General features: G+C 49.6%; 1 protein-coding gene across 1 annotated transcript in view; it reads left to right on the top strand.

The window, feature by feature from the left end:
- Positions 1-26,732, top strand: part of MAP2K4 (mitogen-activated protein kinase kinase 4) — a 99,994-nt gene that overhangs the window by 55,124 nt on the left and 18,138 nt on the right. The window contains exons 3-7 of the mRNA XM_080356297.1: positions 321-495; positions 10,756-10,875; positions 19,785-19,904; positions 22,807-22,858; positions 23,260-23,387. Of these exons, the coding sequence (XP_080212423.1) occupies positions 321-495; positions 10,756-10,875; positions 19,785-19,904; positions 22,807-22,858; positions 23,260-23,387 (595 nt within the window). The remainder of the gene's footprint in view (positions 1-320; positions 496-10,755; positions 10,876-19,784; positions 19,905-22,806; positions 22,859-23,259; positions 23,388-26,732) is intronic.

Below are 26,732 nucleotides of genomic sequence, written 5' to 3'. Positions count from 1 at the left end.
TTGAAGCCAGATGTATTTTGTGCAAATCAGAAAGAATTGTGTAAATGAGTCATTAGAATGACTCTGCTATATGAGACACATTGAATTTTACACCACAGCTGGAGAAACTTGATTGAAGCTGCGGGCAAGTGTATATCATTTCTGATTTAACATTTTCCCTCACCCCTGCACCCCCTACCCCAACTAAAATCCTTTGTGGAGTCAGATTGTTGCTGTAGCCTTTGTGAACCCCTCTCTTCTAATGTTTAATCAAGTGCTGAAAAGAGAAATTTACAGACTATTTAAAATGTGGAAAAATTGCTTCCCAATATTTTTGACAGAGAGAGACTGAGAACACACAGCATTGAATCATCAGGAAAATTGAAGATTTCCCCTGAACAACATTGGGATTTTACAGCAGAGGACTTGAAAGACCTTGGAGAAATTGGACGAGGCGCTTATGGTTCTGTCAACAAAATGGTCCACAAACCAAGTGGGCAAATTATGGCAGTTAAAGTAGGTGATGCCCGTACTTACATTTGTACTTCAGTCAATTAGGGATGAAATGCGATGGAGAATTAATGTTCCTCCATCTTGCACCCATCTACTGCTCTTTTCTATTTGTTTCCAGTGTAAAGGCTGCTATTTGCTGAAAACACATTGTATCATGGGCATATTGTGATTTGTGAAGCTCTCGTAATTGCTTGTGCCCTTTTGAAAATGCATATCAGAAACCTGCTGTTTTGAGGGGATCACATGTCTCTGGAGATGGATAATGGGCCATGGTATGTTCACCTCTGGGTCACTGGTTCAGATACAGCCTGGGTTGGCGGTAGGGACACGGTGACAGCTCACAGCTTCCCGGTGTCTTTTGTGGAATAAGGTAGTGACTTAAAATTTGGTGGAGCCTCACCAGGAGCTGGAATGGAGTGCATATCTCCTCAGGAGCGTTTTGTGCTTTCCGATGTATGGTGGAGAGTCTTTGCTTTGTGCTTACCATGCCAGGCCTGCTCTGGAGATGGAAACTGCAGCAGTTTTCTGAACTGTCTGTTTTCTGCCTTACGCTACCCAAAAACTCACCTGAAAACCAGAACTAATATGCAGCCTTGTTTCCCAGCGGGGTGACGCGGGTGGTGCTGGTCTTGGCGCAGCGGCGCTGCCCACGGGCATCTCTGAGGAGCCCTGGAGCTGGGGGAGGCGGGCAGCAGCTGTTCCCCCTCTCTCCTTTCCTTCGCTTGCTGCTGGCTGGCAGCTGATGACGTTGGTCTTTAACTGTCAGTGCTCCCACGAGAGTCAGGTGAGCTGTGTAGGAGTCTGGGTAGCCCCTTCTTCCTGCTCTCTGTCTTCTTTGGAATATTCCCTGGTCTGATTTGGAAATGTTCACTTCTGCTGGTCTCACGTGCCAAGTAGGCATGTCTCAGCCTCCGCTCTAGCTGCTGTGAATACAATTCATACTTGCCTATAGTGTGTCAGGTTACCGGAGTAATTCTTCCAGTAACTACCGATTTGCTCACAGCAGTGGGATCCCCGGCCAGGTCTCAGTGTTCTGGATCACCATGCAGTAGTATTTCAGCCTGATTTTGAATCCCTGAAAGTCTCCAGTGTAGCTAAAGGCTACTTGTAGCTAAAGGCTTGTGTCTCTGAGTTGCCTTTGGTGGAACTCATAGATGGAGTTTGCAGATGACGGGTTAAAAACTGCTGATGTAGTGAAATGATGCCTGGACACCCCCAGCTTCTCAAACCCAGGGTGTGTGACCTGGGTAACTGTAGTTTTGCTCCTATAATCATAATAGCCATGGGTAAGAAAAAGACATCCATATAGCTGAGCGGCTTTGCTACAGAAGATCTGCAGTGGGTGCAGCTGTGCTGAGATCGCTTTGGTGGATCAGCCAGCTTCATCTGCTGGCCCAGAAATTCTGTTGTCCCAGACCGTGTTTGCTCAAGGGATGTTCAGCATTACAGGATAATCTTGTTTTGCTGAGGGTCTGTGGTGCAGGTACAGCTCCCATCTGGGTGGCAGGAGACACCAGTGCCATGCTCTTGAAGTGCACAGATGACTTGCGTGGCCTGTTGGATGGGCTTTGCCCCGGGAGGAGAGGTGGTCTGAGCCTGGGGGGTGCTGGGCTTGGGGGCTCACTTTTGAACAAACACAACCCGAAATGTCAAAGTTGTGGGCTGAGGTGGTACTACCTTCATTTCTCTGAACGCACTCCCCTCGGGTGGGCATGGCCGGGCTTGCAGGAGGAGGAGGTTGGACAGTCTGGGCACCACATCAGTTCTAAAACTGAGCAAATGAGAACTGTGGGTGGAACAGTAAGCGAGGTCTCCAAGGCAGCAGCAGCTACTCCACAGCTTGGATGGGGCAGTTACTGGAGATGAGATTTCAGGACAGGGCTGAGCCTGGACCAGCAACTAGTTCATTCCAAACTACTCCTCAGGTTGCTGTTGATTTTGGGGCAGCCAGGGCTGTGCATTAATCTCCCTTCTCCTGCTCTATCTAAATGTGCCCTGTGGGCCACCTGCGTTTGGGACTGTCCACCTCCTGCTCTGTGTCCCCGTGCCCACGCTGTCCTGGCAGCTTACGGAGCTCTCACCTTCTGAAGCTCCAGCTCCCCACTTGTGTTCAGGGAAACCAGCTGCTCCCCGTGGCCTCTCCTGCTACAGGCAGGAACTTGATTCCTTCTCCTTCAGCATAATGCCCTTCTATAAGAGAAGGTTTAGAAGGGGGATGGTGGTTTGAGAAGGTGTCGGTCTCGTGATTTGGTGTCTTGGCTACATTCTCAGTGACACTTGCAGCCCCATGATGTGGCATCGTGCTGCAGGCAGGGTGACAGCTGAGCTGTGATCCCCTGTCTCTGGACACCACGGAGTACCGGTGGTGCTGCTGTCCCTCACCTGTGCTTCCCCGAGAGCCACATCAGTGCCTCAGGCACGTCATCCTTGGAAGCATGTTCAGCAGTAGCAAATAGGTTTATGGAGGCTGCAAGCCAAAAGTCATTGGCTGTTCTGTATTGATGAGTGAAACACAGAGATTGCTCCTGAAGCTGCTAATTAGATGCAAAGAAAATTGGTACAAGGGCCTCCCCTAGCTGCTCCTTCATCTTTCTCCACCTTTACCCAAATTTCTACTACCACTGCTGCAAATTTTCTGTATGCTCAGGTATCTTCCTATCCCACTTCTGGAAGGGCCAACTCCTGTTTGCAGCTCCCATGACCAGGCTGCAGCCCTTGAGGCTGGTTGGCCCCTTCTGCCATGGACAGATTCAAATCCTCTTTGTTCTACAAGCGTGCTGCAGTTATATTGTAAAGTGAGTGAAACGTTGCTGTTTCCCTGGAGCTGGAGCCTGTCCCTGGCTGATCCTGCAGTGCTGAGGAGCCTCTGGACACTCGTCCTGTTCACCTCAGCCTCCACAGACACAGCTGCTGGAGTGCACCCCCAAGTCCTACTTCCATCTCCTTCCTCTGGCTTTTTATGGCCTGTCACGCCTTTGCACAAGGAACAGTGTTTCACACAATCACAGGATCCCAGGCTGGTTGGGCTGGAGGGCCCTCTGCAGATCCCCCAGTCCAACCCCTGCTCACGCAGGGTCACAGAGCAGATCACACAGGTGGGTCCAGGGGGTTTGAATGTCTCAGAGAAGGAGACTCCACACCCACTCTGGGCAGCCTGGGCCAGGCTCTGGCACCTCCCAGCAAACAAGTTTCTGCTCATGTTCAGATGGAGCCTCCTGTGCCCGTTGCCCCTCACCCTGGCGTTGGGCACCACTGAACAGAGTCTGGTCCATCCTCTGACACCCACTCTGAGATATTGATCCCATTGATCAGATCCCTCTCAGCTTCTCTTCTCCAGCTCAACAGCCCCAGCTCTCTCAGCCTTTCCTCAGAAGAAAAATGCTCCAGACCCCTCAGCATCTTCGTAGCCCAGCGCTGGACTCTCCCCAGTAATTCCTTGTCCTTCTTAAACTGGGGAGCCCAGAACTGGACACACAACTCAGATGTGGCCTCACGAGGGCAGAGCAGAGGGGGAGGATTCACCTCCCTTGACCTGCTGGCCACACTCCTCCTCACGCACCCCAGGTACCATCAGCCTTCTTGGCCACAGGAGACAGTGCTGGCTCATGGTCAACCTGTTGTCAACCAGAACTCCCAAGTCTTTCTCTGTAGAGCTGCTTTCCAGCAGGTCCACCCCCAACCTGTACTGGTGTCTGGGGTTATTCCTCCCCAGGTGCAGGACCCTACAGTTGCCCTTATTAAACTTCATCAGGTTCTTCTCTGCCTTGAAGTGTTGTTCAGCTTCACCCTCTGCTCAGTTCCCCAAAGCGCCTGGCTCCGAGTGCGGCCCTTTTTCTGCGCTTCCTCTCTGCGTTTCTTACCATCACAGGAAAATAATTTCTGAGTGCTGAAATATCACCGAAATAACTTGAGATCTGCAGTGGAGGCACCAGTTTCTTACATTTTTCCATTCTATGCACTTTGTCCTCATCAGCCAACACCTGGATCCTGGCAGATATAATTGTGGTGCCCTTATCAAGGGTGTCCAGCTGCTCGCGCGGGCAGAGCTGCCGGGTCCCTGTATGAGTCAGAGAGCTTTCATCTGTGCTTGAGCATCAGCGGCGAAGGGAGAAAAAGAGCCTCATCGTGTGGGTGCTGTGAAATCACCGCAGCGAGGCTTCGTCTGGCAGAGCGGTTCTGGGGAGAGGCTGGGATGATGAGCTTTCGTCCCGTCCTGCCTTGCTCCTTCCTCCCCTTCAGCCTGTGTCATTCTGTGCCTCTATGGATACCTGTTTGAATAACAAAAAGACACAGGGCTCTTCAGGAACAGGTTGCCAGAGCCAGGACCTGGCAATTGCCAGGCTGCCGGAACCAGGACCTGGCAATTGCGAGGCTGCAGGTTGATTTTGCAGGCAGCCAGTTGTGCCTTGGGCACGATGTGTTTGGCTCCCTGCCCTGCTCTGCCATGGAGAGCCTCGTGCCTCCTCCTGGAGCCGTCAGGAAGAGGGGGAGAGGACAGAGGAAAGAGGAATCCAGCTCTGAGGATTTGTTTTCAAACCTTTCTCATTTTTCCCCCCTGGAAAATGTTGCATTATGTTTTCCAAATCTTAGTAAAAGACGGTGCTCTTATTCATTAGGTCCCTTCCTCTCCAAGACCTAGATATGCAAAGTCCCTGTTTGCTCTGGGTCAGTTGGCATTGCAGTCTACCTCAGTAGACTGAAAAAACCCTGTTAATTTTCTTGAGGATTTATCGGCATGTGAGGTCAATCAAGACTCTTCCAGATTGGAAAGAGAACAGTCCAGTTTTGTCCCGTGCCAGCTCTGTCTGTGCAAATTCACAATTGCAAGACCCGTTTGTATGTTGAATCCTCACCTCCTTGGCAGGTTTCTCCTCTGGGCTCCTTGCCTTCCTCGATGAAGTCCTTGTCCTGGCCAGTATTTCCCTACAGCACCAGCTCTCTGCGCCATTGCCTGGTCTGCCTCCCAGTTCCACCCAGTGTCCTTTGCTTCTGGTTTCTTGTTTTCTCTTTAGTCTGTTTTTGCCCAGTCTGTGGCCGTTCATAAGTGGCCTGTGGGTAATCTCCCCAGCTTCCTGGCTCTGCAGAGAGCCCTGATCCCTTCTCAGGATCTGCGCTGCTGTCATCGCTCCTGGTGTTAACCCAGGGGCTTTGCGGCATCTGCTGTTCTCAATCCTCCTTTGTGTTTGCCCTCCAGCATCACCACATGTTGTTGTCCCAGCTGTTCTGCATCTTGTTTCATGGCAGTACCATAAACTGGAGGAACAGGACTGTCTTGGGCACATCAGAGGAGCTGTTGAGAAGCTCCATTTTATGTGGGTGAATCTTGAGAAGCTCACCCAGCAGCCAGGGGGTTTCTTTCTGTCCTGAGGTTTCCTCTGACACTGGTGACAGTTCACACAAAGAAGTACTTCAGAAGATCTTTGGCACACTTACTTTTTCCAGACTGGTACAAAAACAGATAAATGGAAAAAGATTAAACTGGAACAGAAGCTGGGGAGTGTTCTCCCTGTTGGAGCAGGATGCTCTGCTTTTTACTTAAAATACTGCATGTAATACCTGAGTACTTAAAAAGGTTTCTTGAAGGCAGGAAGGTTTCTTGTTTGAAGAGTGACTATTTAAAATAGCCAACCTTTAATGTGTTAGTTGCTGGCTGTGCAGGTCGAGAGCTCAAGCACAGCAGTGATGTCCTGGGCTTGTGGGGACCCTCCACCTCCCGTCTCGCTGTTCCCGGGGGCCCCATGGCAGGGAGCACCCCCCACTTTTGGGCTTCAGCTTTAGTAGCTTCTGCCAGTTTCTGTTCAGCTAGTTCAGCTGGCTGAAAAACACACCATCAAGAGACAAGTAGAATGGTTCATGCTTCAGTTGACCTCCAGGCTTCTTGTCACAGCCCCATAGGAACATCTTGCACCTGTTTTTAATTGAATTACTTTTCTTGTCAGAAATAGTTAGAGCTGGGAGAGTAAGCCAGCTGGGGAGAGCACATTTTTGTCCACAATCCTCATGTTCAGTTTTCCCCCATCCCAAAAGGTGTAGTCATTTTCAGCTGTACACCAGAATTTTCTGTATCTTCCTATATCTCCTGTACAGGTCAGCCTAGCTGACTTAGTCTCGCTCTGCAGTACTGTGTCTTCCAGTTCCAGCCAGTGTCCTCTGATATTGTTGCTGGTTTCTGGTATTCTCTTTAGTCTGGCAGTGTGTCTGACCAGACTACAGGTGTTCTTCCACTTCTGCTCTAAACTTGTCCTAAGAAAATCAGAAGCAATCTCGAGATCACCTGGGCAAGGAGAGAGGCTGACCAAGGCACTGTTCAGACGCGGAGTTCAGTAGGATGCCGGGCCTCTGAGGTGGCCAGAGTAGAGAGCAGTTCTTCCCGGAGAAGCCCCTGAGCTGTGGAGCCGTGTCTTGTTCAGAGCTCAGTGCCTCTTTCCCGGAATTGTGCTCGTAGTCAGTGCTCGCTCATCACGGCTCTAACGCAGACGTTCCTGTCTTTAGCTCGCCCAGGTGTTCTCTGGGGCAGCCCCACAGCTCCAACAGGTTGCTGAGTGTCAGATACCCCTGAGAGCAGAACTTGACATTTGTTTATAGCTCTCATAATCTCTCCATCCTTACCGTGATGCCCATAGAAACCCACCAAAATGACACGTTAGTGTATTTAGCTCAGCCAAGGGTTGAATTTCTCTGTCCTTCCCAATTTCCCATATGGCTTCTGAAGAGAAGTCTTGGGACTTCTTGCAATCTGGCTTTATTGCAACTCGTCATTTCCATTCTTCGCACTATAAGGTACCCTCTCCCAGGTTGCTTCCTTATGGTTTATCGAGCAGAGTTTTCTGTTTCATGTATCTGTTTGGGCAGCTGGTTGAGAGTTAGAGTTGGTACGCTGGGAAGGAAGCGAATGGGTGAGGGCTGAAAGGACATGGGGAGAGGGAGCGAGAACTGGTGACAGGAGGTGGGAAAGTGGTTGTGATCACTGCAAGACCCGACATGCCTCTGTCAGCCCTAAATGTGTTTCAGATGGGAAGTAAATATTCTTGTCCTCCGCAGTGGGTGGGAAACCCATCTGCTGGTTCAGTGTCCCCAGTCCCTGCCGCCCCCGGGAGCAGCAGCCCCGGTGACACTGCCAGGCACAGCCATGCTTTGTGTGGGACACAGGACAGCCCCAGGGTGTCTCGCAGCTCAAGGAGTTGGTTTTCAGTTTGGAGTTTAAAGCTGCTTTTTTCGTTTCTTTCCCTTTTATAACTGGTCGCCACCCACTGCACCTGAATCCTTTTGTGTGCATATTGGGGCTGGGTGATGTCTCTTCTGTTTTGGGTCCAGTTTCCGGGATCTGTCTGATTTTAGGTTTCAGAGTGGTCCAGTCCGCAGTGTAGTTTATCTTTCTGCTGTTGATGCTGCCCAAGGCGTAGCTTTGGGACCTCTTGCTTGGGATCTCAGAAGGCTTTGTCCTAACCCTTGTTTGTATTAAAACAGCTGGAGAATTTTCTCCTGGAGGATTTGCTGCCAACAAGCAACATTAAAAAGGAGATTTCCCAGCAGCCTCTACTACAAACCCCGCTTTTTCTGCATGTGGCTTGTTTGGCCATGTCAGTGACTACGTGCAGTAGAGTGACCAGTCTGAGAGTAAGACCTGAAGCCAGGTCAGACCTGTCCTTCTCTGTCTTAAATGGTGTCTCCAGGTTGTTACTTCACTTTGTGTCTTCCTTCCCTCCCATCTGCCCTGTTCTCAGGTCTCTGTGGTAGCTGCTGCCATGTCTCGTGCTCTGCCTTGGAGCTCAGTAGCAGATGGTCACTGTGGCTCCCGTGCTGTCTGGGTAGCGGCTGCTGGTGACTTCACTCACCTTTTGCTGTTTCTCCTTTGTTTTGCTGGTGAACACTCGTTCCATAAGTGGTGCTTTGAGGCCGCTGGTGTGCTCCAGCTTAGCAAAAACATCTTTTCCAGCCAGGGCCGACCCCAGCTCAGCACCGTGCTGCGATGCTGCTCCTTTCCGAGTCTCTAACGCTCTTGTGTGACCTCCCAATCCTGCACCATCTCGTTACCTTCATGCTCTGAAGCGATGGTTGTTGGGTCCATGCTGGCTTCTCAAGGTGTCCCGTGGCTCCTGTGTCTACCTGGATGCTCTGTCCTGTAGCTGACCCACTGTCGCCCTCTGCCTGCCCTTTCTCCCTAGGGAGATGGTGTTTGGGAAGAGGAAGAATCTCTGGGTTCAGTATTGTTCTGGGGTGCCGTTAAAATTGCCTTCTCCGTACAAGTTCTATTTCACATAGCGTTAGAGAAGTCGTAGCAGAGAAGCTGGTGTCAGAGGTGGGAGGAGCTGCAGTCAGGGGACAGTGTTGAGCTTGAGGAGCGCATGGCTGTGGCAGGATGGTACCGATGCAGAGCTGGGCTGGGGGGGCTCCCGGATCACCAGGAAAGAGGCTTTTTGGAGACAGCTCCAGGCTTGGTGTAGAAGGAAGATGTGACAGTATGGAGTAAAGCTCCTTCTGGTGTTGCTCCTCACCAAAGAGGTGAACTGTTCAGAGCAGTGGGTAGCCTCTTGGTGAGAGACTAAACTGTTTCTTATAGGTCCCACCATGGTGGCTTTGGCATGTCAAGGTCAGAGCAATGGCATTATTATTTCACACAGTGCTGATGGTGTCCCACCTAGACAGAGACATTCCGTTGGCTCAGCCTTTGGTACCTCGGTGGCCTGTAGACACAAGGCAAAAAACAATCCAACTCATCAGGCTTTCTTTAGTGATGTATCTGAACTTCTGTGGCACAGACTTGAACCAGTGACCTAGAGGTGAAGATTTTAGTTTCTTAATTAGTCCATTGAGCCATCTTCTCACTGTTTGTAACTCCAGAGTCCCACCTGCTGGGTGGCCCCGCGGGGCGGGACGGCGCGGACAGCGGCTGTGCGGGGCAGGGCTCAAGAACTCCCTGGGAGGGAACGGGGCAGTGCAAACATGACAATGACTGGTCTAGGGCAAACTAGAGCTACTAGAACATTAAGAACAAGTGATGAAATACCAAAATATCAGGATACATCAAAGGTAAGGAAAACTAGAGTCCTCATTTTGTGTGGGTCATCCAAAATAGCCCCAAGGTACAGAATCATGCGCTGTTTCTCAAATGGCATGTTAAGAATGGCCAGCCTCAAAAGTACCTTCAGGTACTCCAGCCTTGTGCTTGCTGATGTGCGTGGTCCTGGTGCCACCCGCAACTGCTGCCAGGGCAGCGAGTCCTGCTATCGTGCAGATTTCTCCCACAGCCTTGAATAATGTTTTTTTCTCATCAGGGAAGGTCCAGGCTCCCTCTGCTGCTTTGGACTTCTTGCCAAATATCTTTTTTTTTTTAATAATTTTTCCACATGAGTCACACCTTCAGGATCACAGTTTTCCTCCCATGTGATTTAGGGAATGCACTAATCAGTGCAAGATGTTAAATATGTCTGTAAAATCACATCAAAAACTCTGGATGGGCTTCTCCATCCTTCATTTATCAAGCTTCATATTTGTATATGTAGAGTTTTCTATTTTCAAACTTCCAAGTCCAAATGAGACTTTATATATAATATATGTATAAAGTATAGTGTGTGTATCTATATCCAGATACATGTATAGTTACTTACACATAGTATATATATTTTTACATATATATAGTATCTTTTATATAGTATCCATGTTCCCTAGGGGAGCACGAGGTAAAGAATTGCTAGTTTTAACAGAAGAGCTCATGAACCGTTGCCCCACATCAGCATCCCCAGAGTGAGTGTCCCAGGGTGCGCTGGTCCTGTCCCACCCACCAGCCCTGCTGAAGGAGCCGCTTTGTCTCCTCTGCTGAGCTGAGAACCTTGAAACGTAACGTTCCTTGATTAAATTTCATAACGGCCTTCAAGCCCCATCCAACATGGCTGAGAACTGTGTGAGAATTTGTTTTGAAATGGAAGCCTGAGTATGTTTGGGGTTTGTTTGGGTTTGGTTTTGGGTTTTTTTTGCTGTTGTTTTCAATGAACTCTCTGCTCTTTCATTTCATTCTGACATTTTATCTGAAAACCTTGATGTTCATGACAAGACTGGGGATTTTATAGTTTGAATTAAGCTGTAGGGGTTTTCAGTTCTGTTTCCTGTTTGAGAACACCGGTGAAGTCTCTGGGGCGTGTTTGCGCATGTGGGGGTGCCTGCTCAGCGGTGGGATGGGGTCCCTGGCGTGTTGCTCTGAAGTAGGTCTGAGGATACAGTCATGGCTTGTAAGTGATAAAGTCTCTGCCACTCTTCCTCTTTCAGAGAATTCGGTCGACAGTGGATGAAAAAGAACAGAAGCAGCTTCTGATGGACCTTGATGTAGTAATGCGAAGCAGTGACTGCCCGTATATTGTTCAGTTTTATGGCGCGCTCTTCAGAGAGGTGGGCACTCCAAACTTGCTTCATTTGTAGCGGAGTTTGGTTTTTACCTTTTTTTCTTTGCAGTTGCCAACTTGCAATATGGAGGAGAAGGTTAATTTACGTTAGGTTTCTTAGCTCTCCACTTTTAACCAAGGGTATTTAACCAGGAGTCCCAGCCATCCGGGTGCTGCTGAGCACACACCTGCTGTTCCCCTTCGTTATGTCTCTCTGCGGATTCCAGTCTCTCCCTCTTTCCTGCTTTTCCTCTCTCTTGGCACGCTCTGGGTCTGTGTGTGCTGCCGGGCTGGCACAGCACTTGGGTGCAAACGTGCTTTATGTGCGTGGCTGCAAAAGGCGACCGCATTGACAGCCTGTGTCCCTGTAAGGAGGGCAGCTGCTGGAATGGGGTCACAGCTCCCCATAGGGTGTCTGATGGGTGCACGGACGTGGCCAGGCTGGGTCAGAGCTTCTGCCTTGTTGTGGTTTGTACCTGCAGATACATAAGGAAACAAGGGCAACCGTGTGGGGTCAGCCCAAAGCCCATGGCCCTCGGGATCTGCTTGTGGAAGGGTGTATGATACCTCACCATGGCCTTTGGTCACATGCAGCCTGATCGTCTCCTGTGCTAGACGTGCTGTCTTTGTGCTGAGTGACTCTTACTGAATTTCTTTCCCATGAAAGTGTTCAATTTCCCTTTGAATATATGTACATTTATTTCATCCATGGTGCTCCCTGAGAGGCACTTTCCTTGGTTGTCCATCCCTCATTTGAAAGCCCATCAGTTTGATTTGTTTGAGTTTTCATCCTGATGTTTTGAGTGGTAGCCCCAGTGGTTTCTCTAGTTTTTATGTTTGCAGAGGCAATAAATGGTTTGTCTTCATTCACCCTCTCCAGGCCAGTGAGGATTTTATGGACAGTTGCCATATTCCCCCTCTGTCATGTCCTGCCTAGTCATACATGGAGCCCCTTCCAGACCTTTGGTCATCTTTCTTGCTTTTCTCTGCATCTTTTTTGGAACAGAGACTGAAATAGCATGACTGTTCTTGAAAGGAGCAATATCTGCAATAGCCAGCCTAGGGGCTGTGATTTTGCTTTGCCCTTTTACGCACATAGACACTGTGTGCTGTGGGGTGGGTTATTCACTGTGCTGCTTCCTTGAGTGCTTCCAAGTGAAGAACAAAGCTTGAGCACTGGAAACTGTGAAAGCAACCACAGTTAGTCCTGATGTACTTTAGCTGCTCATGGGCAGCAATATGATGTTAATCACTGCATGTTTGGGACTGTTGTAACATTTGCTTATAGTCATTCTGCATCCCTTTCTCCAGAGAGCAGCAACTCCTGCAGCTCTTGTGCAGGCGTGGATAAATCCTCCGGCTGTAATTGCTCTGGTGGTGAAGCTGACACAGTATAGGGGGATGGACATGTAGCCTTGCATGTTTTCCACTGCTGCAGCACAAATCCAATAGATCTACTCAAGGGAAGAAGGAGAATAAAGACCCACTGTCTGCTCGTCATCCTTGCATATTATTGGGTGTAGCAGCCAGTGCAGTGTCTAGTGGGGCTTTACCAGTGAAATGTTGGAGAAAGAAGGTCAATGTTGTAGTTGAAGCCTGAAACTAGGACTGAATTTTCAATTCCTGCTTCTAGAGTGTCTGCCTCTGTAATTTTGCCAGGTCACTGCTCTGGCTTTAAGTCTGTCTCTAAAATAAGGGTAATAATTCTTCTTTTCCCATGCTCTGCTTTTTTCTTATCTGTTTAAACATGAAGCCTTTTTGGCCGGGAGGTGTTGTCCATGTTCACACAGTGCTGGCTCCTGCCAAGTGTGGAGCCTCAGCCTTGGCTTAAAATTTCCAGCTTTGCTGAAGCATGAACGGTAAGGCTGTCAGCTGGTGTGAAGAAAAGTCTTTGGGCAAGACAGTGTCTTGCCAGATGCTGGTGAGCAATGTGCTCAGAGCTGTGTGAGCCTGTCACCGCTGTGCAGCTCTGGGCACGTCCCAAAATGGCAGTGTAAATAAATAAATAGCATAAAAACCTACCTTGATCAGCCCCAAACTGTCAGCCTGGCTTATGGTGCGCCCTTTGTCTCTTCCAAACCTCCTGTCCTGCAGCCAGGCAGGGCTTCTTGGGTCTGGGAGAGGTTTCAGTCAGGTCACTCTCGTTACATCATCTCGATCCCTGGAATGCCCTTTCCCCCCTCCCTCAGCAGCAGTGGTGTCTGCTTCTGAGACGAGAGCAGCCTTTGCCTGGTCCCTGCCTGCCAGGGTGATGGTCCAGGCCGCGTACCTCGGGGGTGCACAGCGGTTAACGTTAACGTTTTCTGTCTTGTCATATTAATGACATGTTCTAATATTATTTGCATCTTTTAAAGCTAGGAAACTATGACAGCACAGAAAGGGGAAAAAAAAATAATTCACCAGTATGTTTGAAGCCGTCCCACGCGCTCGGTCTCCTTAGCAGATGTGTTCCCAAATAACTGTGGATGATCGAGGTCGCTGCCGCACCATCACCTGGAACATAAGAGCACACGGGACGTCTCTAAAGACTGAACCTCTCTCAGGAAGTCCTACAACAAAACTTGTGTAAACAAAGCTCTTTGTTCCAGCATTTTAAGGTGAACAGTAAGGAAATCGGGTCTAAAAAGGCAGATCCTCTTGGGACTGCCTGGTCTGAGCCAGAATTCCAGCTGTCCAGGGGAGGATGAAGCTACAGATGGGAGGTTTTGTGTCTGCTTCTCAAAGGTGAAAGGCTCCAATCCAAGCCTCTTTAGAGGAGCTTAAACATTGAGTAGGAGTCTTTGGCAATCAGCTGATTTCAAGAGGCGCCAGCAGGTTCCGAGCAGCAGCGGGGCTGCTCTGGGAGGCAGGTCCCCTCTCTGGAAGATGAGCTGTTGGTGCAGAGAGCCAGAGCTGAGCTCTTGGGCCCTGACAGCTGAGGAGTGTGAGTACTAAAGCAGTTTGGGTCAGGGACTTTTTTTGAAGGCAGATGAGCTTTCAGTCAGGCAGGTAACTGTAAACAGGCAGGTTACTGTGGCAGGCTCTATTAGTATGAAAAGTTTAATTTTGAAGGGCAAAAAAATACTACAGAAACATTTTCTGCTAGTCTGTTCTGTCTGACTTGTTCAGCAAACAGTTTTTTGATAGGGAAAGTCTTCTCTGGCAACTGCTCCTGCTTGTCTATCAGCAGACAGCATCTTCACATGTATTATTTACTTTTTGTTCTTTAATCATATGGGACTTTTTCTGTTATTATGTATATCTGTGTATATAATGTCATGTGTAACAATGCAAAAACTACAAGTTGATTGCTGGGTGTGGGACTTTGCTCGAGTTTATTGGTACCCACTAGGTGAGATTAAATTGCCTGCTTAACGAAACGGGAACAAAGCTGAAGAAGTGGAAGACAGCGCTTTCATAGAGGAAGGGGCTTCACTGCCCCAACACCAGACAGTGCACACACTGGGGTCGGGTCCTCCCTGGGATGGTTCCCTGCTCGCTCCTGCTCTCACCGATGAAGCTGTCACATTCTCATTGGACCTCCCCGTGATGTTACAGCATCCTGCGTTCTGCTAGTGCAGCTGTTGAGCAGACTGCTGTGTTGCTTGGTTCTGTTCTATTACTTGGTTCTCTAATGATCCTAGGTAGAAAAAATCAACCTTGTTTTCAGTAACAGAAAGAATCTCTGAGCACTGACGTTGCAATGTGTGGCAGTTGAAGTGCTTTTCATGTCCACGGACTGACTTCTGAACAGAAGAGAGAAGAAAGTGGCATCTGGTAAAGGCTGGAGGATTAAGAGAATCAGAAAGAGAAAGGCCTGGAGCAAAGAGCAGAAGAAGTAGTTATGCTCCTGTCTGTATTCCTGGTTACACTGGCTATAGGAGGGATTCGTTCGCTAATGAATCATCAAATGACGGAATGGTTTCGATTAGAAGGGACTTTTGAAGATCATTGAATCCACCGCCCCTGCCATGGGCAGGGACATATTCAACTAGATCAGTTTGCCCAAAGCTCAGTCCAGCCTGGCCTTGAACACTTCTAGTGATGGGACATCCATCCACAGCTTCTCCAGACAAGCTGTTCCAGCATTTCACCACACTCATTGTAGAAGATTTCTTCCTCATGTCCAGTCTGAACCTGCCTTCTTTCAGCTGAAAGCCATTGCCCCTCGTCCTGTTGCTACAGACCCTGATAAAATGTGTTTTTCCATCTTCCTTATAAGCCACCTTCATACATTGGAAGGCTGTGAGAAGATCTCCCTGGAGCCTTCTCTTCTCCAGCTGAACATGCCAGCTCTCTCAGCCCGTCCTCCCTGCAGAGCTGTTGCAGCCGTTGCAGCGTTTCTGTGGCTCCCTGCCTGTTCTGGGGAGCCCAGAGCTGGGTGAGTTCTCCAGGTGGGCTCTCACCAGACGTAAGCAGTGGGGGATATGTATTATACCTCCCTTGACCTGCTGGCCATGCCCCTTTTGATGCAGCCCAGGGTACAGTTGGCTTTTTGGGCTGCAAACACATTACCGGCTCAGGCCCAATTTTTCATCCACTGGCACCCCTAAGTCCTTCTCTGCAGGGCTGCTTTCAGTCCCTTCATCCCCTAGGCCTTATTTATACTGCTGGCTGCCCCGACCCAGGTGAAGGATCTTGCACTTGGCCTTGTTGAACTTGGTGAGATTTGCCCTGGCCCCATGAAGCCAGTTGGTTTCTCCATCCTGTGCCAGTGAGAACCCTGACTCTGCAAACACGCACAGGGCTTTCCACGTCAGTCACCAGAGATGCTGCGTTGAAGAGGCTCCAGTCGCTCGGCTCCTTTTGTTACCTCTCCAAGCATTACTTGCTAAGTGGGGGAGAAAAAAAAAGACAATTGCTAGGATTTCTGCAAAGATATCGCTTAAGTCGCTTTGTTCTAGTGAGAAGAGGAGTGTTGAGCTGAGCCACAGGACCACACTGGACAACCCTGAGACTTCTGCTCTGAATGCTGCCGTTTAGAGGAGTTTTAAGACTGAGAAAAAATAGAAACTTCTTTTCTTGTCTGCTGGAAACTTTACAACTAATCTAGTTTGAGACAGTACCTGTAAGGCTGGGAGTCTGTGGTTCATTATCATAACCACAATAATTGCTCTTTCAAAGAACTGTTCCTGTTAATTTTCTTCTCAAGAGGGGAAGAGAAAAAAAGCCTTGTCTGACTTGACATCCCAGCAGTGACTCCTACCCAGTGCAAGCGTAGCCAAGCCAAGTTTAAACCAACAAACTCAATACCTGATAAAATTATTCCATGAAAAAGTCATTGCAAGTTGCAAAACATGCCTGGGAAGGTGGGTAAAGTAGCTGGTGGGGAGCTGTTGCTGGTACGAGAGAAGAGCTGGTGGGGATGTGTTGGTAGCACAGTGCTGACATTGGTGTGAATTGTGAACATATCCTTGGCCAGATGATACAACGAGTTTGCTGTCTTTGCTGCTGAGGCACGACATTATATTTGTATGAAAATCTTTGGCGTTATTCAAGGTGTCTGTGCCCACGGCCAGCTGGGCAGGGCTGGCCTGCTCTGCTCTGCTCTGCGCTGGGGCAGCCTCACCTGCAGCATTCACTGTGTGCAGGGCTGGGGACACAGGAGAAAAGGAGACAAAGCTGCTGGAGAGTGTCCAGAGGAGGGACACCAAGTTCTTGTTGGTCAGGTAGATTTTTATATTGCCAGATCAATAAATGCAGACATCCAGGATTTCTGCATAGCATATACTTCAGGAGACCAAGTAAACCACGTCTTTCCTGGTACTTAGAATCATGTACAGGCTTTTTTTTGTGCTTAAATTAACAATGGATAACAATTTATTGTACTTGTTCAGTAACACACACTTCCCAACCCACAGATGCACAACGAATATTGTGACGCTTTTGTTATGATAATGTCTCTGATCAGGTTGCCTGTTGCTTCACTTCAGTTTGCTTTTGCCCTACGAACACGAGCTGTTGTAACCTGGGCGACTGAAGATTCTCTCACAATGTTGGTGTGATTGGACATAAAACAAGGCTGCAGGCTGTTGGAAGTATTTGAGTGTTCTTGGAGGAATCTCGCCTCCTGCGGTCTCATTACAATAACATAGACAAACAGTACAGTACCAATTTTTTATATGAAGTTATTCAAAACAGGCAGCATTTTGAATGATCCTGCAGCCAGTAGAACAAGCCCACGCTTGCTTTTACTACAGATTGTGAGGGTCTGGTGTGTCTCCAGTGTCACTTCATGTATGCATGTCGCTAGTGCTGGATCCACGTTGCTTTCTCTGAGCCACTCTCAGTACTACACAAGTGCCTCAACTGCACTTTGCTTTTGTTGCCAGTGCTGAAAAGGGAATTTTTCTGCATGTGTTGCCTAATTTCACTTGTGCAGTTCAAATCCAAACAGGTCCTCAGCCACATCAATCCATAGCCAGTCTCAGCTTCTCCAGCAGCCTGGACTCGCCTTTCCCTGGTCGTGTCCTTTTCCTGCTGCACTGTGCTTGCCTCTTTTGCTATGGTATCTGCTTTTGTGTCCTGTGGGATCAGTCCCTTCTGCTTTGTTTTGGGTGACACGTGTGTTTTCTGGGCTCAGGCTTTTAGCAGCCATTTCCCTTGGGTGGATGACATGAGCTCCCACTCTGCCTTGTGCTGATGTAAAAACCCTGGTGCCAGGTGAGCAGCATAAAATGGAGCTGCCCATGGCTCTGAACCCACAGTTGTCTTCTCCAGCCAGCCCACAGGTGGCTTGGTCCTTCCTAGGAGAGCAGATCCCCTCTGCTCAGAAGGGAGAGGCTTTCGGAGGAAGAATCCCTCCCTTGGCAGGAGACGATGGTGGATTCACGGTCATTAAAGCAGCAGCACCTGTAATGCTGGTGGTACATGGGACACTTCTGGCAGTTTGCAGTCTGTTTTTGTAGCATTTCTTAGAATGTCCTGAGCTGGAAGGGACCTCCAAGATTCATTGAGTCCAGCTCCTGTCCCTGCACAGGACACCCCACAGGTCACCCCGTGTGTCTGAGGACGGTGTCCAGTCTCTTCTTGAACACTGTCAGGCTGGGGCCGTGACACCTTCCTGGGAGCCTGTTCAGTGTCCAGCACCTCTGGGTGAAGAACCTTTTCCTCATGTCCCACTGACCCTCCCCTGGCACATCTGCTGCCGTTCCCTGGGCTCTGTCACTGTCACAGAGCAGAGCTCACCCTGCCCCTCCTGCTCCTGCTGAGGAACCTGCAGCCCATGAGCTCTGCCCTCAGTCTGCTCTGCTCCAGCTGAACAGACCCAGGGACTTCAGCCGCTCCTCATCCGGCTTCCCCTCCAGACCCTTCCCCAACTTGGTATCTCTCCTCTGGACACTCTCCAGTAGCTTTATCTCCTTTTCTCCTGTGTCCCCAGCCCTGCACACAGTGAATGCTGCAGGTGAGGCCGCCCCAGCACAGAGCAGAGCGGGACGATCCCTCCCTGCCCGGCTCGCCGTGCTGTGCTGGGTGCACCGGGACACGGGGCCCTCTTGGCTGCCAGGGACACCAGTGGCTCATGTTCAACTTGCCACTGACCAGAACCCCCAGGTCCCTGTGTTTTGCTGAAGCAGCCTGGCATGTACATATGTGAGCAGCTCAGGAGTGGGCTGGGTGGCTCTGCTGTCTCTGTGGATAGCGGTGTGCAGTGTTTGACAGCACCTTCGCTGGAACTTCTGTTCCCACTAAACCAAGCGTTTGGAATGGAGACATCCTGGCAGATGCAGTTCCTTGGCTTGTGTTTCCCAGGAGGTCATTCTGAAAGGCAGAAAAGCCCTTTTGACTTTAAAATCTGCGGCTCCACAAGCTTTTCCGTCAGCTAAATCTAACTTGAGAATTGTTCCTGCTCTCATGCAGATTGCTCCAAGCAGAATGACGCGTACGTGCAGGATGGGAGTGCGGGGCTTCACCACACCTCCAGCGTGTCCATGCCCTCAGTGTTTGTCTCTAATTTCATTTCCATCTATTAACGTAGAGTTTGGTTGGTTTGTGTTTTGTGACAATGGGAAGAATCCGCCTTCTGTAGGACAGTTACTTGGGGGAGTTTCTCCTCTGTTGCTTCTCACATCCCAGAAGCACGCAGCTCCGGTGTAACCAGGCAGGCAACCCCTGCTCCGAACACTGGTGGGTCTGTATTTCTGTCAATGCAGAGTTGTCTGAAGTACGTGAGTCTACAGAAGTGGCTCGCTCAGAGCCTTCTGTCATCATCAACTGGAGGTGAAGTGTTCAAGAGAAATAACCAAGATCAGTCCCTGGCTGAGCTGTCCGTCACCACGAGGTCCTTCTGTATTGTGGGGATCCATTTCTGATCCCAAGCAAATCTGTTGTGAGCAGGTCAATGTACAGATCTCAGCAGAGAGTTTGATAAAAAGACATGTAATTCTGCTATGATAGTTCAGCTTAGCTTGGTTTGATGCAGATTAGGAGTATGTTTTACAATTTTCTGCATTTAAATTGTTTAGCTGTAAGATGCAAAAGAGGAAAACCCCCCCACATGCTTGGGTGTATTTTCATTTTTTCTTGCCTAGATGCTATCTCCGAACGTTGTGTGCAGCATCTTCTGTCCCCTGCAGGGCACTCATAAAATGAAGGTGTTTTTTTTTAGTCTTACTGTGCATGCTGGTGTTTCACCATGTCTGCCACCTTCTGGAGAGCCAAACAGGTTTTGGAACTTGGATTTATTGTAGATTCAAGCATCTAAAATGTAATATCAGATCTGAGCTGGTCATCCAGATTCCTCTGCTGGGGTGGGGGAGAAGTGCATAGGGGGCAAGTCTTCCATTGCTAAAATTAATCAAGATGGCTCCATCCTTCCTGTCCAATGCAAGTTGCTGTTACTGTATTTTATTGGATTAAAGTGATCTCTTCATGCTCTCTGTATTTTTTTTTCTCGTTTTTATCTTGACAGTAACGCAGATTCTTTTCTCTTTTCAGGGTGACTGTTGGATCTGTATGGAGCTCATGTCTACCTCGTTTGATAAGTTTTACAAATATGTATATAGTGTATTAGATGATGTTATTCCAGAAGAAATCCTAGGCAAAATCACTTTAGCTGTGAGTATTTTGTTAAACATTTTTCTGTATGTTTTTGAAGCTAATGTGGACAACTGAACTCTCCTTCACTCCCATGTGAGAAAGCTGGTCAATCTGCTGTTTTATTGCCCCACAATTTTAACGATCCTTGACTATGCTCTGACTTTCTCGTAGCATGTTGCATGATGGAAAAGCAGGTCCTGGGGTCTGCACTCCCTCCTCAGGGATCGTTTGGTGGTGTCAATGGCAGCTGGGTGCAGGTCATCTCATCCCAAGGAAGGTGCCTAAAACAGATGAGCTATTTCTCTTCTTGTTGTAAAGGGTGTTGAAAGGTTTCCTGAAACTTCTGTCCTGCTGCTGCCCATAAAAAGCTGTCAGATCCACAGCCGGGGATGCTGTGCCAGTCCAGTCCAGAGGAACCTGTGGTGGCCTTTTGCAAAAGGCTCCCAAAAGTACATGTGGGTCTTGGCAAGTGGGGAACCTGGTTGATGCTTTCTTGACTTAACTAGAAGTCCTGGCCCAATAAAAAAATCGGTTAGTTCAGTGAGACTGCTGGGAAATGAAGGGCTGCAGAAGTTAAGCACCATTCAGGAGTAATGAGGGGAAATGTGAGTGAACGCTGGAGCCGTGCCGTGTTGTCGACAGATGGACAAACTGCCTCTCTACAGAATCATAGAAACATACAATGGTTTGGGTTGGAAGAGACCTTAAAGATCATCTAGTTCCAGCACCCTGCCATGGGCAGGGACACCTTCCAGTAGAGCAGGTTCTCAGAATTCTGTCCAGCCTGGCCTTGACCACGGCCAGGGATGGGGCATCCCCAGCTCTCTGGGCAGCCTGTGCCAGTGCCTCACGGTGAAGAACATGAGGACGTGAAGGCGGCACTGAGCTGGTGTCCTGAGCTGTCAGCGTGACAGGAAGGTGCTCAGCAAGTCACAAACTGTGACCTCTTGGAAGTGCGTGGTCAGATTCCACTCAGTGCCTGATCTTGGGAGAAAACCGTCTTCCCTCTTCTTAGGGGCATCTTTATAAGATGTTGGCCCTCCCTGGACCTGTCGCCACTTCTTACAGCTAACAGGCTGCCCTGATGGCTCGTGTACTGTCACATATTTAGATGTTTATAGCCAAGAATGAAAATGAACTAAATGTGTTACTGTCCAAAGCAAGTCTTGAGACCTGGACAAGAGACGTCTGGATAAGGTCTGTCCTTCCATAGTAGTCTGCTTGGACTTATATCTTAATTCTGCAGGAGAAAGAAAAGGAGATTCTTTTAGGGTTTGCAGGTGTTAGAGACATGCTGACACACATTTTGGCTGAGACAGATCTTGCAAAGTGTTTTCCTGATGAAGATAGTTTGGACAGAGATTTGAGATGAAGTTTAAGGCGTTTCTCTCCTTACCCTGTGCAGACGGCATGCTGTGCGAGCACACCAAAGCTTTCAGTCCTAGCCAGGGAAATGGCCACTTGGGTTGTTTCTGAGCTGGGAGTGAGGGGTGGATGTGCTGAGTGATGTAAAACTTTCCATACCTGATACCCACAACATGTGCGTGGTGTGAGAAGCTGTGGGCTGCTCACAGAACACCACTGTCCTTGCCTCCCATTGCAGCTGGAGGCAGCCCAGCCCCAGCAGCTCCTGAGCGACGTCCTCTGCACAGACTCGCTGTAGGACCTGAGACGGGTTCTTGTTAGATCCTGTGGTCTGGTGTTTCTTTCTGTCCACCTTTTTGTAGAAAACAAATGAGAAATGACATGTATTAACTCTGGTATGAGAATACTGACCCTAAGTATCTTAGACCTTGCTGGCTCCAGGTGCAGAAGGTCTGTGTGTGCCTGCTCCGGCATCCCCATCGTGTGCAGGTGAGGTTTGTGCTGCAGCCCACAGCTTGATGTCCCAACAACCTTTCATGTCATGTTAGTTGACATGTTAGTTTAACCTGGTTGAGTCCAGGTTAAAGAGCTGTGAGCTTCTGCTTCACCTGCCTGACGCAGGGACAGAAACCTCTGACAGAGTCAGCTGGGAATTAAACCAAAATTCAACCATTAAGTCCAGCAGACTTTCTCTTGCTGAAGCTTAAGTCTAAGGAGACCATTCAGTCTCATTCCACTGCGGACCTGCCTAAAAATCAGTTGATGCTCTGTTGTTCAGAGACAACAGGTATCTCCTGCGCTGGAGGAGCAAGGTGGGCACGAGGAGAAGACACTTGAGCTGCCCCAGAGCCCGCCAGAGCTTTATTACCCGAACCCTCGTACGTGGGGTTGGGCCAGCACAAAGCACCAGTGTTTCAGGAGGCGTTCCCCAGTGACAGACTTCATTCTCACAGTCGTGCAGCTTCAGAGGACTTTGCAGCAGAGCGTGAACTCTTACCATCAGCTTCAAGGCAGTCTTTTGGCCATGGTTTTCAATGATCTTTTGAACAGAAGTGAAATTAATTCAAATGGTGAATTTCCAAGGTTTTTGTTAAGCCACCCTGTGAAATCAGGCTCCCTAAGTGTCTCTTCCATTTGATGGTGAGTGGTTAAATCGGAACAGGCTGCTCTGCTGCTCCCCACGCTGCTGCCCAGCCAGTGGAATGGGAGGTTGTTACCTACTGCAAAAGTACAGCAGAGCGCTTGAAATAAGTTGTTTTTCAAGATAACTAACATCAGAAATCGCTTGACTTCACTTCTTGCTCTCGTCTCCAAGAGTGGGATCTTTCCAGGTTGTAACAAGTGATACGTGTTTACTTAAGCACCTGCCCCCTCTTGTATCACCTTTTGTATGCAGGAAAGATTGTTAGAAAAATACTTTCATTACCTGACAGATTACCACATTGAGATATCAATATATTAAATGTTTTTCCCCCAGTTCTTGGATGTCCAGAAGTTCAATAATCACAAGAATCTTATGATATTTGCTTATTTTTCGACTGTTTTTCTTTCCTAGACTGTGAAAGCACTAAACCACTTAAAAGAAAACTTGAAAATCATTCACAGAGGTGAGTTCATGTCTTCTTGCCTACAAAAGCAATTGCAAGGATTTTAAGCAAACTTTGCTTCACGACCAAGTGTAATTAGCATGTATGCTGCCGCGAGTGTGAGTACAGGTTTTGCTCAGGTGTGTCCCCAGCGGCTGTTTCATTCCTCCTTCGGTCAGTGGTTTTCCATTAAGTGAGATTTCCAGCTGGTTGGGTGTCTGCCTCTGCACGTGGGCATGTGGCACGTTGGGGTCGGCTCCGTGTCCCTATGTAGCCGTGGGGACACGTCCTGTGGCCGCCTGCCCCATGCCGAGGGGCGATGGCCATCGCCAGCGCTGCCGGTGTTGATTCTCTGCAGCTGCTGCTCTCGAAATTGAAACCTCCAGCCGTGACTTATCAGTTTAAATTTCTTTCCCTTGCAGACATCAAACCTTCCAATATTCTTCTGGACAGAAATGGAAATATTAAACTCTGTGACTTCGGCATTAGTGGACAGCTTGTGGACTCCATTGCCAAGACACGGGACGCCGGGTGCCGGCCGTACATGGCGGTGAGTGGGATGCGCTAGGCAGCGGGAGCTGCCGCGTCTGTGGGCTGTGTCGGACCGTGCCCCATTCTGTGCGGCCGTGGCTGAAGTGTCAGCCCATTGCCCATGGGATCAGCACCCCCTTCCCAGATGAAACCGAGTTCTGGACTGAGCACTGCTCCGGCAGCATCGGCAAAGGCATCCAGGCTGTGGCAAAGTGAACAAAATCCCCTTTTTTTTTTTGCTGAGTTCCCATGCTACGGCGCTGGAGCGGAGAGCTGCTCTGAGCCTTCCAGCAGCGCCCGCTTGCTCCAAACCAAAGAGGCAGCGCCGTCTGGGCGCAGGGTTTTCTTAGTATGCAAGAAATCCATTTGCTGTGGTAAGATTATGTCACAGGAGTTACTACAGAGCAGCATTACAGTGATTTTTGCAAACCACTTCAACTCCAAAGTGTGCCATAGCTTAAGTCCAGGAGAATGCGATTCTGGAGAGCAATGGGAGCAGAGCAGCTGGTGGAAATCGCTTGGTCTGAGCTGTGGCTCCGGGGAGTCTGTCCCACTTGTTTGCTTCCCTCCCCACCAAAGAGAGAGGCTGTGGTGGTAACTGTCAAGCTGTCTGAGGGTTTTAAACCTTTCTGTGCATTGGATTGCTTTGAAAATGCACCTCTTGGTTTCACATGAGCTGAGGTACCTTGCACAGGAAGCTCTGTGTCTGCGGCTGTCAATGTAGCTTTAATTTCAGTGACATATTTAACTCTCGTGGCTTATCTTATGGCTCTGCATGGTGAAAAATACCAGGTTTTGAGCTGTGTTACCTACCACCAAGGGAACAAAAAAGGAAAGTCTCTTTTAAGGTACAGTGCCCTTGTGGTCCAGATGACAGCTCTCATACGGCTTTTATCTGACTCTGATGTCCAAGGCAAAACCTGTCTGCCCAATCCTGATCTGTGCAGCACAAAGTCTGAATTTCAGAGCATTTGACCTTTTCACTGTCCTCATATGGCAGAGCCAGTGAGCCAGATAGAACAGTGCAGATGGAATCTGTTACTGGAGACCGGTGGTGTTGTGCAGCAAAGTCCGTGCAAGCTCTAGACTTCTGTTACATGGTGAAATGAGGCAGTTTGTTTCAATAAAGACCTTTTGATGCTGGAGAGAGGGAAGAGGCTTGTCTGCTTTGAGCGCTTTGGGCATGTGCATGGAGCTCCCTGCAGGGCACAGGATCGGTCCAGCTGCCCCGTTTGTGCGGGTGGTTGGTGGGATGCTGAGGGCAGGTGCCCAGGGGCTGGAGCCAGCGCAGGCTGAGCTGGGCTGACCCCAGGCTGGGTATTTGCATCCCAGACCGCAGGCACCGGGGAGTTACTGTTGACTTTTCCCTGTCCTCTGAGCTGGGTGTCAGGTCTGTAAATAGGGCTCTTGAAAAATTACTCACTCCTGTGCCCTCCCGCGTTCAGTGGGCTATAATCACAGGAATTCGTGTTCCCGCTTTTTCTTACAACTAGGGGTAGATGGTCAGCTCTGCACAGGCTGCTGGTTGAGTTGCGACAGGAGTGTTACGAGTATGTCTGTAAATGACTTTGCTGCTTCACTCCTCTGGGACTGGGGTGGCTGGGAGCTTCCAGTAGCCCCTTGTCTTTCCTCCCTGTCTGTGCGTATCCACTCTGCTCTTTGTGCATCTCCACCACCAGCTCTGGACTGTCCAATTTTTAAGTGAGCACAAGTGTTGCAGTTCAGTTCTTGATTTTAAGAGCCTTGGCACAGTCTGTGGTTTGCGGGGTGAGCCAGCCACTGGCAAGCGCTGTGGGAGACAGCTGGCCTCTTCCTCCCGTGCTCCACACTCAGGGACTCCGCTCCAAGTACATGAGTGTTTCCATGCACTGAGAAGCCTGGGAAATGGGGGGATGTCCGCAGCATGCAGGTACATCTGCCAGCTCCTTCTCCAAGCCAGCAGAGGCTCATGGCTGTAGTGATGCTGTGACCAAACCTGAGTGTACCTGAGAGGGAGTCAGGCCAGTCATAATCCTTTGAAAAGGAATTTTTTTTTTTTGGTGCAAAATAGACAACTTTATGGTGCAAAATACTGTGACTGTTCAGCCAGGGCAGGCTGCTGGAGGATGCTCCTGTCAATGAGAGCACGTTACCCTGCAAGGCCCACTTGGCCCATGGCACTTTCAGTAATTCTTGTAGCATGAGCACTTGCCCACCAAAGAAACCTGATAATACCATGTTCACCGGAGCTGGGTCCCAAAATAGCTGTTGATAACAATAACATTGGCTGTTGGCCAGTTTGACTGGGAGCAGTGTGATCAGGCAGTAGGAGCCACATCCAGCTGCTGAGCAAGTGCCGTTTAACCAAAATTTTTAGAGCTGTCACAGAAAGCAGCGTTACCATTCTTGGAGCTGCCAGTGAGGGAGAAGTTGTTTTTGTTTTGAATTCCTCTGTGATCATTATATTGCAGTAAAGGTGTATGTGTTGGTGCCTTGTCTTCTATTATAGACAGAAAGAAAGGACGGATTGAGCTGCCACGCTTCCCGGGCACAGCCAGCCCCGGCGCAGCCCCAGCTCTTGCTGAGCCCTCCCGAGACAGGGCCGTGCTGGTGCCAGCGCTGGGGGCTGCTCAGGGGGAGGCTCCACGACCTGCAGCCCTCAGCCAGCAATGGGGTGAGGTTGCTTCTGGCCGGCCCTGGCTTCCCCCGTCCCCTCCCGGCCTCCCACTGCGGTGGGGTCTGCTGATTTGGGTGGGAGAGGAGGCCCCACGTGCCACGTGGGAGCTCATTGCTCTCTGTGGCTTTACTGCTTTTGCCTTCTTAATGCTCAGATGAACCCAGTTTCTGTGTCCAAGAGAACGGAGGAAACTGGAAGTGCCTGGTAAGGGAGGACGCAGCCCATGCGAGTATAGATGTCCTCCCCTGCCCTGCCCCTCTGGGACCTCTCCAGGGGCAGAGTTCGGTGCCACAAGCATCCTTGATCCCTCCGGTCCTTTGCCCAGGTCACCTGGGAGCTGTGGCTGTGCCCCAGTGCCAGTGCCCTGTGGCACCTGGACCTTCCTCCCGTGGGCTGTCCCTGAGAGCTGCCGAGAGGAGGAGTGGGCAGGGGGATTTGCGGTGCCTTCTTGGTGCCAATGCACAACCCATGTCCCCACAAACAGCCTCCTGCTCGTCCCTGCCGGTGCACAGACAGAGCCAGCACAGCCCTGTCACTACGGTGCCACTGTGAACTGGAGCTCGGGATGCATTTCCTGCTCCTCATTTATCCCCAGCGAAGATGGGCAGTTGGTGCTGGCAGCAGCATTGCGCGGGGTGGAGGTTGTGTCCCCATGCTTGGATGGCTCATGCATGGAAAAGGAAAAATTTCCAGGGCCGGTGGTGGCTC

The sequence above is a fragment of the Nesoenas mayeri genome (genome assembly GCF_963082525.1).
Source record: "Nesoenas mayeri genome assembly, chromosome: 19".
Taxonomy (NCBI): Eukaryota; Metazoa; Chordata; class Aves; order Columbiformes; family Columbidae; genus Nesoenas; species Nesoenas mayeri.
This window is presented reverse-complemented; position numbering and strand designations above follow the sequence as displayed.